Source organism: Meles meles, chromosome 5 (genome assembly GCF_922984935.1).
Source record: "Meles meles chromosome 5, mMelMel3.1 paternal haplotype, whole genome shotgun sequence".
NCBI lineage: Eukaryota > Metazoa > Chordata > Mammalia > Carnivora > Mustelidae > Meles > Meles meles.
In genome coordinates this window covers 53,796,588-53,812,455 of record NC_060070.1, presented here as the reverse complement: position 1 = coordinate 53,812,455, position 15,868 = coordinate 53,796,588, and the positions used below count along the sequence as shown (strand labels likewise).

The 15,868-nt window shown below is 36.3% G+C and overlaps 1 protein-coding gene across 2 annotated transcripts in view; it reads right to left on the bottom strand.

The window, feature by feature from the left end:
• Nucleotides 1-11,362, bottom strand: part of IMPG1 (interphotoreceptor matrix proteoglycan 1) — a 120,287-nt gene extending 108,925 nt beyond the window's left edge. For both annotated transcript variants that reach the window (XM_046006745.1, XM_046006746.1), the window contains exon 1: nucleotides 11,296-11,362. In XM_046006745.1, coding sequence (XP_045862701.1) covers nucleotides 11,296-11,362 — 67 coding nt within the window. The remainder of the gene's footprint in view (nucleotides 1-11,295) is intronic.
• Nucleotides 11,363-15,868: the final 4,506 nt, after the last annotated feature.

Sequence of the window (15,868 nt, the reverse complement as noted above, 5' to 3'; positions counted from 1 at the left end):
AAAATCTCCATATATTTAGAAACTAAAAAAAAAACCCTTATTAAAAACCGATACATCAATGGAGAACTAATGTCACATATTAGAAATATTCATATTAATGATAAACAAGTTTAAGGCATGAAAGAATTCCTTTTAAGATCAATAACAAGGTAAGGATATGTGCAACCATCATTTGTCTTCAATGTACTACAGCATCAAGGATAGTAAGAAAATATAAAAAAATAAAAGATACAAAGACCCATAAAGAAAAACTCAAATTTTCTTTTTACATGAATAAAAAATTTTTAATTATGTTAAAAAATTCTTAACTCCAAAGAACTTCTAGTGAATTTTCAGAATTAAGATTGCTCAGCAAAGCTAAGGGATATAAAACCAATCATTTTTTACATAGAAAAAGTAATAATGCCATTAACATGATCATAATTAATATAAAGTAGCTAGGGATAAATCCAATATATGTAAGCCCTTTAATAAAGTAATCATGCAACTTTATTGTATGGTAGTAATAAAAGGAGAGAGATTCCATGCTCTTGGATAGGAAGCCTTAACATTACAAAGGTATCAATTCTCCAATGTTGATCTACAGAGTCAACACAATTTCAATCTCCTTTAGTAAGTGTTTTGTAGAACTTGGTGAGCTAATCTTAGAATCTTATGGAAGAATGGAGGGTCAAGAATAGCTTAGACACTCCTGTAGAAAGTGAACAAAGCCAGAGAAACATGGTTATATCATAATATAAGTTTGTGGTAATTAAAGCAATGTGGTATTGGCTCAGGGATAATAAAATGGACAAAAACTATGTTCATGACAGGAGGGACATCACACAGCAGAGAGGAAAGTAGAAACTACTCAGTAAATGATGCTAAAACAATTGATTATCCATATTAAAAAAAAGACGTCTTCCTACTTCCTGTACACACCCACACACACACACACATGCACAATCAATTTTAGTGGTTTAAATATGAAAGGTAAAACTTTACAACTTGCATAAGACAATATAGGAGAATATTTTCATGGCTTTAAGCTAGGGAAGGTTTTAAGTAGGACAGAAAATGAAGTTAAAGGATGAAGTTGAAGGATGTTAAATTCAACTGTGTTAAAATAAAGAATGTCAGCTCATCAGAGGTTACCATTAAGAAAGTAAGAAGACAGGCTACAAACTGGAAAAAGGTTTCTGAAGGGTATATAACTGCAGATGGACTAATATTCACTTTTATTTATTTATTTAAAAGATTTTATTTATTTGACAGAGATCACAAGTAGGCAGAGATGCAGGCAGAGAGAGAAGGGGAAGCAGGCTCCCCACCGAACAGAGAGCCTGATGTGGGGCTTGATCCCAGGACTCTAGGATCATGACCTGAGCTGAAGGCAGACGCTCAACCACTGAGCCACCCAGGTGCCCCCCTAATTTTTACTTTAAAAGAACTGCTCTAAATCAGTAAGAAAAGACATACATCCCAATGAAAAAATGTGTAAAATTCTTTAAACATTTTCTAGAAAAGGAAAAAATATATGAAAAGATACTGAAACTCATTACTAGTGAAGGAAATACAAAATAAAACAACAATGAGATACGATTTCACTATGATTCCCCCCCCCCCCCCCCCAAATGTCAGGCAATACCAATATGAAGTGTGTTTGAGGATTTGGGACAAAAGAAATTCTCACTGAAAATGGCACAAACATTTAGGAAAACAGTTTGGTGTCACCTGGTAAAACTGAAAGCACGCATACCTCACAACACCACAATCACTCTCCAACTTAGAACAGAGACAGAGAGAGGCACCTGGGTGGCTCAGTAGGTTAAGCATCTGCCTTCAGCTCAGGTGGTCCTGGGACTGAGCTCCATGCTTTTCCTTCTCTCTGCCTGCTGCTCCCCCTGCTTGTTCTCACTCTCTTTCTCTGTCAAATAAATCAATAAAATCTTGGAAAACAAAACAAAACAAAACAAAACGAGAGAGAGAGAGAGAATGAGAGTCCTAGACTCTGGAGAGACTCTGCCTGCTGTGTACACCAGCAGACACACAGAGAAGTGTAACAGCAAAGTCCACGGACAGAATAATGGCTGTAGGCGGTGCATCCATACAAGGCAATAGTGTGTCTCAGATGCCTCTCCCGTACCATCTCAAATGCCCTTAGCCTCACCACTTTCTCAGACCAGCATTTAGCTCTTCATAAGCTCTGAAGCACTGCAGGAGACAGAGCCTACAGATCTTGGCCTCATAGTTGTTTCATGGCATTTTTTCCTCCTGCCCCAGAGTTTTTTGTTGCTGCTGAGGTATGAGAAGCACCAGGACCCCCAACAGCCCATAGATGTGCACATATATAGAATGCAGGAAACTGCAGAGAAGTTAATGTTCTTTGAGGCACACTTTTTTTTTTTTAAGATTTTATTTATTTATTTGAAAGAGAGAGAGAGAGAGAGCATGAGAGGGGAGAAGGTCAGAGGAAAAAGCAGACTCCTTGCCAAGCAGGGAGCCCAATGAGGGACTCAATCCTGAGACTCTGGGATCATGACCTGAGCTGAAGGCAGTCGCTTAACCAACTGAGCCACCCAGGCACACTTTTGAGATCTCTTGTCAATTCTTTTCCATTTTCCTCCAGGCTCCCACCCTGAAAAAGCACTCTGGAAGGAAGAGTAACAAGTAAGCTTTGTCTCAGGTCTGCTAAATGCAACAATGTGTATGACTCTTAACATACTGTTAAGCCAGAGAACTGTCTTAGGAGAGAACACATACAGCATGATGTTATTTATATAAAAATCACAAACAAAACCAAACTGTATTATTTAGATAAATACACCTATACCTGGAAACACTAATGACAGGCAATGATGTGATTAATACAAAATTCATGACCGTGGCTACCTTTGGCACAGAGCAAAGAAAGGGGCAGAGACCCTGGCAGAGCAAACAGGGAACTTCTAAGATACCATCAATGGTTTATTATTTACTCTGGGATATGAGCATTTTATTATTATTCTCTAAATATCACAGATATGTTTTGTATACTCTTGATGTACATTTCCCAAGTAAGGAGGTCTACAGAAGCAATGTATCTAGCCTGGCAGGACCCAAGCAGTCCATAAGAGTGCAGCTGGAAAGGAAGGTGGAGGCCAGATCATAAGGACCCTCAAGTGAAATTATTGGACTTGATTCTGGAGGCATGTAGGGGGCTTTGGAAGTTCTGTTCTTTACTGTTCCCCACCAAGCAGTGGATGTGGTAAACAATGAGTAACAAAGCTAGTTCAAGCTCAAGAAACAGGAGACAGTTCTGAGGTAGGTATTCACAGGATTTGTCACTGACTTGACGAGGTAGGTTTCACCGGTTTAGGAAATAGAGAAGTCAAAGGTCAGAACCTGAGAGAGAAAACAGTTATCCATTGTCCTGGCCAAATGAGGATGAAGAGGCCGAAGCTGGATTAAAGAAACACTGTGTGCTGAAGTTGTTAATGAGGGGGTGTGCTGAACGAGGCAGTCTCACAGGAGCTCTGGGCACCTAAAAGCCAAGTGCGCACAGTCACGTTAGATGCTGTCATGTTGGTAGATTGAAATCAGCCATGGTAGGAGCGTTTACAGTATGGACACTGACAAACTCTGTGAAGAAGAAACTGTTGCTAAACATTTATCAGCATACCATTTGATAGGATCTGGTGACAATTTGCATATGAAGAGGAGATTCTTATATGATACCAAAATTCCCAACTTTAGAGATAGAAGATGACAGCCTGAAATGGACAGAAGTATAGTGGATTATGCCAGAAAGGGGGTGGGTGCTGATGATATGACTGAGAACAAGATGGACATGGGCCCTACCCTCACGAAGCATTTAATCGATTTTTTTTTTTACATTTTTTTCCCCATTTTATTTATTTTTTTAGCATAACAGTATTCATTGTTTTTGCACAACACCCAGTGCTCCATGCAAAACGTGCCCTCCCCATTACCCACCACCTGTTCCCCCAACCTCCCACCCCTGACCCTTCAAAACCCTCAGGTTGTTTTCCAGAGTTCATAGTCTCTTATGGTTCGCCTCCCCTTCCAAATTTTTTTTTTTTTTAATAAACATATAATGTATTTTTATCCCCAGGGGTACAGGTCTGTGAATCGCCAGGTTTACACACTTCACAGCATTTAATCGATTTTTAGCAGTGTGCATTAGAATGCTCCGTGTAGCTTTTAAAAAAATACATATTCCTGTAACCTATCTATGCCCTAAATTTTTTAAAAAATTATTTATTTGACAGAAGGAGAGACACAGCGAGAGAGGGCACACAAACAGGGGGCTTGGGAGAGGGAGAACAGGCTTCCCACGGAGGAGGGAGCCTGAGGCAGGGCTCGATGGGGCTCGAATCCAGGACCCTGGGATCATGACCTGAGCCGAAGGCAGATGCCCAATGACTGAGCCACCTAGGTGCCCCTGCCCTAATTTTGTAGAATGGTTAAAAAAAAATGAAACAACATAGCAGAGGGAACAATCACCCAAACCACTCTATCAGCCCTATTAAATAATGAGACCACTCCCTCCAAACTACAAACATATTTATGATAAAATATTTACCAACGAAAGAAAGATTAAAACAAACTCCCTGGTGGCTCATAATGTAATGAACTGTATATCACATCTTTCCAGAAGGGCAATAAATCATGCTTCTCAAACCTGGCTACAAATTGCCTGGCTAGCTTTAACAATTATTCAGGTTGAGTCCCATCCAGACAAATTAAATTGGAATCTTCAAAGCTGGAGCCCCAGCACTGGTGTTTTTACCAATGTTGAGAAATGTTGCATTAAATTCTTTAAGCTGGGAGAATGAAATCAATGGAAAAGGAGACTGGCAGAGTAAAGCTGCAGGCAAATTGGTTGTAAATGGAGTTAAAGTCATAGGTAGATAGAAATAACATTAGCAAAAATATGAAATATTTTTATTCTCTTTGAAACAACAGAACATGAGAAGAGTTTGGATATAGATGGAAAGTTTGAAGTAGAAAAAAGGAGATGTCAGATGACTTCAGTCTTTTCAGTATGTAGGAGTAAGTGGTACCAGAAATGGAAGTCATCATAGTCCTTTTAGTATCCAGCATTTATCGAGCAATTTTATAGTAGATGCCTCACAAAGAGCTTCATAAACATTATTTCACTTATCTTCATCACACCATATGGGTGAGACACTGATACTATTATTCCGATTTTATAGATAAGAAACCATAAATTGGAGATAGGTATGAGATTGAGCAATTTGCTAAGGTCACTTAACTAGTGACAGAGCTGATCTGTACAACCGTGTTCTGTGTTGAATGCAGTCCTGTGAAAGCCTTAAAGCCTTCCTCTTGACTATGCCATTATGTGAATGAGTGAGAATCAGGCTGCTGGCTTGAGGCGAGTGAGGAGGTTTGGAAATTGGACTCAGAGATGAGTAGAGCTGTGGACTAGTTTGGAGGGCCCGACTAGGGTTATGATTCATGAATTTGTTTCATGTAAGCACTTTATTTTGGATTCTCTAATAACACCTTGCAGCTCAGAAATGAGAGTGGACAAAGTGAAAGCTAAATTTACCCAGAGTGAGATTAACCATGCAAATAGGGCAGAAGGTCAAGGAGTGAGGTTTATATTGTACTGTCAAGATGAGTGTTGAGGAAAGCTGAGGAGTGGCCTCCAGCACCTAGGATTAATGTGTAGGACATTGAGGCCTAGATGGGCTAAACAAGTGGAGGAACTGGGAGAAGTTGAGGGACTGGGATGTTTTGATGAGACTAAAACTCAGATTCCATAAAAGGAAGAAAGAGAAATTATTAGAAAGGGATATTTCAGAATTGTTGATCTCTAGGGTTTGAAAATATTGTAAATCTGGAGGTTAAATTTCAGAGTTTTGATGGGGAAGTATCTTTGGTTTCAGAAGAGACTTTCTGAATGTGTCAAATCACATCCATTAGGCCAAGTTCTGCTTTTAAATACATAATCACTTAAGGTGCCTGGGTGGCTCAGTGGATTAAGCCTCTGCCTTCGGCTCAGGTCATGATCTCAGGGTCCTGGGATTGAGTCCCGCGTCAGGCTCTCTGCTTGGCAGGGAGCCTGCTTCTTCCTCTCTCTCTCTCTCTCTCTGCCTGCCTCTCTGCCTATTTGTGATTTCTCTGCCAAATAAATAAATAAAATCTTAAAAAAAAGATTAAAAAATTATTTAAAAAAAATAAGTCACTTAGTGCTAAACTTAGATTTTAATGGTGGGCATTTAAAAGGATACCATGAATAAATGACTCTATTTTGTTAAGGAGTTCAAAATGCCACACTTTTTTCTTAATGAGTAACAGAACTCCTAAAATTATGCCTTCATTTTTAGGGTAGAAGTTATGGCCTATGATCTCTCCTGTGTTCAGTCATGCAAACAGTCATGCAACAGAAATGGCACAGAATCAGCAATCATCTGGTGTTAGCAGAGGAAAGTTGACTTTTGAATTAATAGTAAAAGGCATATTAATTTCACTCATCATATTATATTGGACTGATTAAAAGACTAAACAGGTATAAGACAGGACTGGATACAGCTCAAATCCCAGTTTTGGTTCTAATCTTCTCATACTGAATAACTTTAGGAGCGTTACATAGTATTCTCTGCCCTGGGTTCCTGAACAGAAATGAGCAGATTGTCTACAAGCCACTGAAATCTTGAGAAGATTAATTAAAATGTGCTTGAGCTTTTATAAAAAAAAAGATATTTAAACTAAAGGATTGTTAATATGATAGCTACGTACAAAGTGTTTTGATCAGGTCTGAACTGACTAAAATATTTGGTAATAGTGCCCTTGGGTTTCAGAGTTGGGCTTAATTAAATGTAACTTTTGTTTCTTTATAAATGAAGCAGGAATCTTAAGACAGACAAATTAGCCCTACATATGTTATTTCTATATGAAATTAAAGTATTTCTGAAGTGGAAAGTTTTCATTAGTTTCAAGGTCTTGAATTTTCTCCAAAAAATTTCTTTTGGTGTAGTTTCCTTTAATCTTTCTCCTGGGAGAGCAATTATGAAAATAGACGCTGGTTGCAGTGAGTGAGGGGACTAAAGACGGCTGAATGAAGAAAACCAAGTTGGGATGAATTAAGATGACTTTACAAAGGCACATGGAAAGACCTTGTTTCTGGGGACCTGGGTGGCTCAGTTGGTTAAGAGGCTGCCTTTGGCTCAGGTCACCATCCCTGCGTTCTCAGATGGGTGCATCAAGCTCCCTGCTCAGCGGAGAGTCTGCTTCTTCCTCTGTTCCACCTCTCCCACCCCCCCAACCCACCGCTCTTTCTTGTTCCTCTCTCTCTCAAATAAATAAATAAAATATTTTTTAAAAAGACATTTTTTCCTGAAGAATGACTGTCAATGGGAGAATATTTATCTGCTGAATACAACCATATGCTTAGAAGCATTTGTAACATTCTGTAGCTCCTTCTTATTCTTCCCACATTCACTGTGGCCAGAGGGGAGGTGCAGCAGTGAGAGTACATTCTCAATAAATAATTGTAGCGATGCATACTGTAGTTCACACTTGACAATGGCATTTCCATATATGAGTTCCCATTACCATGGCTATGCCAGTGAACCATATCGACTCATTGTAGGATAAGCTTTGGCATGCTGGTTGCCTTGGTCCAGAGCACCTTCTTTCCTTATTAAAATGGTTCCATCAGACTTGGTGCTCTTGATTTGTGCCATTGAAAGGTCAGTGACACTGTCTCAGGCACAATGGTTGCTAAAAACTGTCCACTTTGGAAGGCTGAAACTCACATGGTGGTCAGAGACTTTCCTTCCTTTCAACAAGCTGCTCTGTGGTATTCCAAAGATTCGTATAACCGACTCCCTCCCACGACTGCAGAAGTGTGTTTCACACCCTGAAGTAAGAGGCAGCAGTGTGGATGGAGGCACCCTGGAGGCAGATACTGCACAATACAGCAACGATGTCAGAACTTTTACTGTGGTCATTACCACATATATGATGAATTAGAAGATAAACATAGAAACCATTGTGGGGGGAAGAAAACCCAAACCTTTGTTGCCTTAGATAGATTATTTTAAAACAGCATAAAATCTGCTGTGAACATGACTGTGGTAACAAAGGTATACAGGATCGGAATTTCCAGAGATGATTAGCATGCAAATACAGTGGGTATTTCAGGTGGCTGCCCACTCATGATTGATATAAATGGCCAAGAAAGCAGCAGGTCTTGTCTGTGCTGCCTAGTTAGTTCACACATGCAATCGTTCTTTAGTGTGATCATTGATAAAGGTATAGAGGGGCCACAAGGCAGAATTTGCTTTTTATTTTTAAAGTAAGTATTTAATCTAACAAATGGCTTCAGGTGTGCTGCCAGAGTCTGCTCAGTTGAACACAAGGTGTCTTCAATTTATACAGCTTTGATTACAAGGCCATCTTCTCAGATATAATTGAGCAGAAAGTCTGCCTTGAACCTTTTGAATTACCCTGTCCTGATACTATAGCAGAGATGAACAAAGTACAGGAGCTGCAAAGTTAATGTGACTGTCACTGGGCAGCCATCTCAGGTCTAAAAATGAATCCATGTTTTCTGTTAATGGAGCCACAGCGAGGGAACATACCTTCCTGGGTAATTTTGTGAAATGAGAACTTATCCCAGTAGTAAAGGCTTAGCAAGAAGTAGGGTGTCTTCAAATGCAAATTTTTCTGACACTTCATAGCTATAAAAATAATTACCATACCTTGGAAACTTTAACTTAGTTCATTTAGTATACAACCAACTATAATGCAAAAGGCACATACTCTGATAAACACTATTTCCATTTTAGGACTTGCCAAAGGTAGATTTTTTTCTCTTCTCTTTCTCCACACAATGTGATGTCATAAGCAATTAGATGAAATTATTTATGTGAAATGAAAGGGTAAAAGCATAAAGCAGTACTGTGCATATCAGATGCAACTAGCATCCCCACTATGAATATGACAGGAGCCCTGGTAAGTGACTGTTCTTCAAAATTATCAAACTGTCCTGTTGTGTAAACAGTTTTATTTAATAAATGTTTTGCAACCAAAAGTGTTTCGCTTTTACGTATCAATGGAAAAACTACATTTAGTATTGAAAAGCTTAAAGGAAAACTTTGAAAGTATTGGCATGTCTTCGAGTCTTTTAATATTCTGTGTCTAGCGCAGTACTGGGTAGCTGGTAAACACTGTGGAATTGAATCGGGAAAAGTTACCTTAAGGCATAGGAAAACTTTTGAGAAGCAAATTGGCAAATATAAATCATACACCATAAAACTGTTTATGCTGCTTTGTCCCAATAATTTTACTTTAGTGAACTTATGAGAAGAATCCTAAATACTAAGAGAGGCTATACATAACAGTATTAATTGCAATGTTATTCATAATAGTAGTATAATTAGGAAAAACTATTTCTCTTTTGTTCAGTATTATGTAAAGCAAATCATGACATATCAACTGAAAGGAACATTATATAGTCAAAAAACGATACTTGTCAAAACTAGGTTGCAATGTAGAATATTCATCTAATGTAACAGAAGTGTAAAAACCCTGATATAAAATTGTGCTGTAGAACTGCAATCATGTAAAAATTAAGTAACTATACATAGAAAGAAGACTGAGAAAACATATGAAGGTGCTCCATAGACTGTGTTTGAGTGGAAGTGCAGCTTTTTTCAAACTTTTGATTTTTTAAATAATCTCTAATTTTTAAAAAAGAAATTTTTGAATTTGTACACTCAGTTGTTATGCTTAATAGCTAGTTATATTAAATTGAACTCTTCTCACTCCCCAAACCATGTTTTATGTAAATATACTCATGATGGTTAATTAGTCACAAACGGAAAACCAGTCTAGCTGAAGTACATAAATTCTAATTAATGTAGACCTCAGTAACTGGAGATTAATAGAAGTTTGCAGATCTGAGATTCTTGTAGAATAAAAAGTCCCTGATGAGTAAAATATTAGGATGTTTTATTACACAGTTAATCTTTGTTTCGTAGAAATTGGCATATAATAAAATTAATGGTTTTTGGTGAACTTATGTAACCTTCTGTAAGTGATTATGCTATTTGTAATTGTAATGTTTGATATATAATGTACAAAAATAGCAAAAACAGTTAAATAATTTAACACAATTATTTAAACAACAACAACAACAAACCCAAAGCTGAATTACCTAGTCAAGTCTATAAAATAGACAGTATGTTTGCTCCAGCAGATTAAGCTCAACATACATGGGAATCCATGATCTGTTTCTAGTTAAAATATTTTCATAAATGTAAACATTAAATATAATTGACATTGAAAGGAAAGGTAAGTAAACTTTTGCTTTGCCCACTATCACTTATGTGTTAAAAAACATAAAAGAAATTTTTATATAATCTTTTCTAGAAGATTAATACAACCTCTAAATGCAACCACTAAAAAGTTAATAACTGATGGGATCGGTTATTTTGGGACTTATAATGCAACAAATCTTTGTTTTATTTACTCTGGACATTTTCAATCTAATACTTCAATTAAAATGTTAATTTTCTGAGGTTATGTCATCCTTATGTAAGAACCAAACATTATTGATTTCAAATGTCTTAAAAAGCCTGAATATGTTATAATGACAGGGTTTATTGTAAAAAAAAAAAAAGAAAAAGAAAAAGAAAATGATGCTTTCTTCAATGGGTTTTAAAAAACTACATTATTTTTCTTCAATATGCCTGTTTAGTTGCTTGCTTTAATTTTAAATTTATTTGAAGATTTGTCATAAGAACATTCACTGCCTCATTCTTTTATGGATATAACTTTTGAGTTTGTCACCATCATGAATTCTGAAGACAAAGCTCATTAGCTATTTTTTAAGGAAAATCAACTCATGATTTAACTGTGAAAAAGTAAGAAATACATTTTTTTGTCTAATCATAGCTTAAAACACTAGCTTCAAAAAATATTAGTTTCAATTTTTAAATTTTATTTGTCAATTTTAAGAGATAAATGGAACGGTTTCATGGATCTACTATTATTGATATTAGTAATATGAATTGTATTCAATGTCTTATAAAAGCAAAAAGGATTTATTTATCTCTATTTTGTTAACACAGATTGCACTTAAAATTATATAGCAAATAAATATTCAATTGAGTGAAAATTATTTCTGACAATCATTCAATCAATTAATCAATATAATTCAGGGCCTACCATATCCCTCTGAGGCACAGTGTTGATTTTGTTCATTTTGAATGCTCACTTCTGCAAATATATTTTATAGATAAGCAAAATTTAAAAATAAATATTTAAATAACTTACCTTTGGTTCCTTGAACTTGGAGAAGAATCCAAAGAAGAAAAATAGCCCTTCTAGTTTCCAAATACATTCTGGCTTTTGTGCATTGGTAATTCTGGTAACAACAACAGAACGTCCCAAATCTCATAAGAAAAAAAAAATAAAATGACAGAAATGGGAAAAATAATTAAATATTGATGCCAGTTAAGTGAAGGTTTACCTTTATAAAGGTGCTAATTTATGAAGAACAGGAAGCAGTGTCTGTTTCTGGAATAATCTGCTTATCTTCCCCTCAGGAGTAATCTCTGCTTAAGGGCCAGCTGGAGGAACCTTTATCTCATTAACCTTCTGGAGGAGCATCTGTCAGCCTAGCTCCAGGACCCTGAATGCCATTATAAACAAGTGTCCACAGGCGGAAGAAATGCTTTTTTCTTAGTTATTCACCTGTTACAGTGACATAGAGACCAGGGGAAGTCCTGCCAAATGCAGAAGAAGGCTGACAGTTAGGGTCAAATGTTTTCCAAAATGACAAGCTCAAGGAACACCCATTGAAAGAGCTTAACTGCTATCCCTGAAGTGTATGTAGTTTTTCATTATATATTGGTCTCCTGAGACAGCAATGCTGTCTCCATTCTCAGAAATGCACTGCTTGTAAATAGCTTTCTTTCTGGCATTACATGCAGATAACTTTTTTGGTTCAAGTTTGATTTTAATTTCTTAAAATTTGTTTTTCATAGAGAGCGTTAAAAAAGTTAGTTTGTGTAAAGTAATGGTGCTATTCCTCCATTCAAGGGAAACCAATTTTAAGCTTCTAAGCTGACTCTAGTATTTTCCTTTGTACCTCTACGTTGTATGCTGCTTCTATTACTATTTTTTTGTTTTCACTTTCAGGCATTATCAAATAATAGATCATTCCCCACTCTCCCTACACACATAATCATCCTTCTATCCACCTCAGTATTATTGTACTTTCCATATATTGAATATTTAATTATATTTCTGTGACGGTATACACGTTACATACAGCTGAGCCATGGTGTATTCTGTAATTACTAACATGTACCAATCTCTTACATTGTGGTAGACCACTGCTGTTAGACATTTCCATAGATTATCCATATATTCCTTAATACGATGTTAGGGGTGTGTATTATTATTAGGATCTGTTTTATATTTGAGGAAGCTAAGGTATACCTGGCAGAGCCAGTATATGAACCCAGAGTCTGGTTTCAGAACATATACTTTAATTGTTGCCCCCATGATGCTTTTTGCAATTGTCTCACACTTTTCCCCTTAGATTTTTACATACAAAACAATAAATTATCCCCAGTTGTTACCCCAGATGTGTAAACGTCCTCCTCTTATGGTTAAACACTTCAAACAGCATGTCTTTCCCAGGACCTGCTCCTACTAACCCCACCAGTCTTTACTGTTTCTTTTCTTGCTCACGGTAGTCATTTGGGATCCTCCTTCACAGTCAGGTTGGGGATGGCTTTTACCTCTCTTGTGTTGGGTCCCAAGTTCTCTGGATTCTCTGCTGCCTTCTTTCTTAACCTAATCTCTTGTTTTAGGCCAGCATATGCTCCAGTTTACTACTGAAAGTTCACAGTATTTGAGATCTTACATGTTTAAAAGTGGCCTCCATCTGTACTCATCCTTGATTGATAGTTTGGTCAGTGCTATAGATTTAATGTCTGTGTCCTAGAATTCATATGTTGAAAACCAGCCCCCCAGTGTGATGGTATGTAAAGGTGGGGCATTTGGGAAGTGATTGGGTCATGTGGTGGAAGCCCTCAGGAATAGGATTAGCTCCCTTATAATAGAGGCACCCCAGAGTTCCTTTGCTCCTTGCATCCTGTGAAGCACGGTGACAAGACCAGGCTATGAACCAGGAAGCAGACTTTCATCAGACACTGAATATGCCTGCATGAAGATCTTGGACTTCCAACCTCCATAACTAAGAGATTTCTGTTTTTTATAAGCTACTCAGTCTTTGGCATTCTGTTATAGCAGCCCAAATGGACTAAAGATGACTGAAAATAGAATTCTAGGCTGGAAATAACATTCACTTAGAATACTGAAGACATTTATCCATTGTTTTCTAGCTTCTTGTGCTACTAAAATGTGAAGTCCTTTTTGTTCTTGGTTCTTCATATAGGATATTTCTAGAAGATCTAGGAGATCTGTCTCTCTGAGAAGAATGTTCTGAGAGAGACAGAGAGAGACAAGGTGAAGGAGAGGGAGAGAGTGCTTCTCTACTGCCAGTTTAAGATTTGTCCTTCTAATGTTACCATTCCATCCATGTTTTAGAATGTTGCTTAAACCTACATGTTCAGCCTAATAAAATCATTACAAAGTGAACACTCTAGGAATATCTAGGTAAAAATATAGAATATTAATAGCACCCTAGAAGGACCTATGGTCCCCCACTCACAAACACAAAACTTTCTTCTCCATTAAACATTGTCATTATTCTGATTTCTAGGGTAATCACTTACAAGCTTTTCTTTATACTTTTAACTACCTATCTACATATCTGTAGGCAGCTTTGCATATCTTACCACTATTTATGGAAAAGATTATGGAAAAGATTAGAGGAAAAGATTTCTCTACTGTTCTGAAGTTCTACCTTTGTCATAAAGCAATAATACATGTCTGTGGCTTCTCTTTCCTATTTGTTTATTCTTGTGTCACACTATCTTAATTATTGTACCTTTTTGTTATATGTCTTCACATCTGCAGAACAAGTTTTCCCTTTTCATTTCTCTTCAAAATTGTCCTGTTTACCTTTGGTGTTTTGATTTTTTATATACATTTCAGGGTCATATTGCCAAGTTCCAAAAGAGTTTGCTAGGATGTGTAAATAGGTGGTGGGGGTTTAGGAATGCACCTGTTGTGATGAGCACTGGGTGTTGTATGGAAGTGCTGAATCACTATATTGCAGAGCTGAAGTTATTGTTACACTGTACATTAACGAATTTAAATAAAAATTTGAAAAAAAGGAATTACATTGGACTATAGATTAATTTGGGGAAATTGACATCTTTACCTTACTCAGTTTTCTAATTCATGAACATGATTTATCTATTTATTTATTTAGGTTTAATTTTGTCTATATATATTTCATTTGATTTTTTCTAAGTATTTGATATTCTTATTGTATTGTAAGAAGTATTAAATTTTATTTTCTAATTGGCTACTGCCAAGATATAAAAACATGCTTTTTGTATATTGATCCTCTGTGCATTGATCTTGAGAAATAAATGTATTAATTATAATAATTTATGCATTTAATTCTTTGCAATTTCCTACGTATACTATTATCACCTATGAATAATAAGTCTTTTCTTCTTTTCTTATTCATCCTTATACATTTTCTTTCTTTTCCTTGATTTTCTGCACTGATTAGGACCTCTAATAAAATGTTGAATAAAATGGTGGTGGTAGGTAATCTTTTTTCTGGTTCCAAAAGGAAAACTTCCATTTTATCATTAAGAAAGATGTTTGTAATAGGCAAGTGTTTAGGTAACCTATTATGGAATAAGGAATTTCCTTCTTCCTAAGATTGTGAAGTTTTTTTTTTTTAAATAAAATAATGGATGGCTGCTGAATATTATTACTTGATTTGTATATCTTTTGAAATTATCATAGATTTTTACCCTTTATCTCTTAATGGGATAAAGTACGTTGATTTTTCTAATGCTAAACTAACCCTACTTTCATAGAATAAGACTATGTTGGTTAAAATGTTAATGTTCTGTATATATAGCTGGATTTAGTTTGCTAACTTTTTTAGTCCCTTAAACATCTATGTTCATGAGTAAAATTGCCTACAATATTGCTATCTTATAATATACTAGTAGGTAATTCTCATAAAAGGAGTTAAAGAGTGTTAATTCTTTCTCTAGTCTATGAATAGTTTTATGTCAAATTAGTAATGTCTTACATTTTACTAGTAAAGCTTATAATTTTCTTTGTGATAGGATTTTAAATTTTGGATTCATTTTATTTTATTTATTTGCTAGAGACAGGGAGAGAGAGAGCACAAGCAGGGGGTAGGTTTAGAGGGAGAAGCAGACTCCCTGCTGAGCTGGAAGCCAGATGTGGGACTCCATCCCAGGACCCTGGGAACATGACCTGAGCCAAAGGCAGACGCTTAACTGGCTGAGCCATCTTCATTTTATTTTATTTTTTTAACTCATTTTATTTTATTTTTTAACTCCCAGTTTTATGTAAACACAATCACATATAGCATCATGTAAGTTTAAGGTATATAATGTGATGATTTGATATATTATACATATATCATATATTATACATAATATTGAGAAGTGATTACCACAATAAGGTTAATTAACACATCTATCACTTCACCTCGTTACCATTTTGTGTGTGTGGTGGGGCGGGGGGTGGTAAAAAGATTTCAAGATTTACTTTCTTAGTAACTTTCATGTATATACTGCAGTATTGTTAACTTTGTCAGACTGTGCATTACACCCCTAGAACTTATTCATCTTGTAACTGGAAGTTTTTACCCTTTGATTGCCAATTTCTCACCACCTTCTGCTTTCCCCACCAGCCTATCTCTACTCTTTTT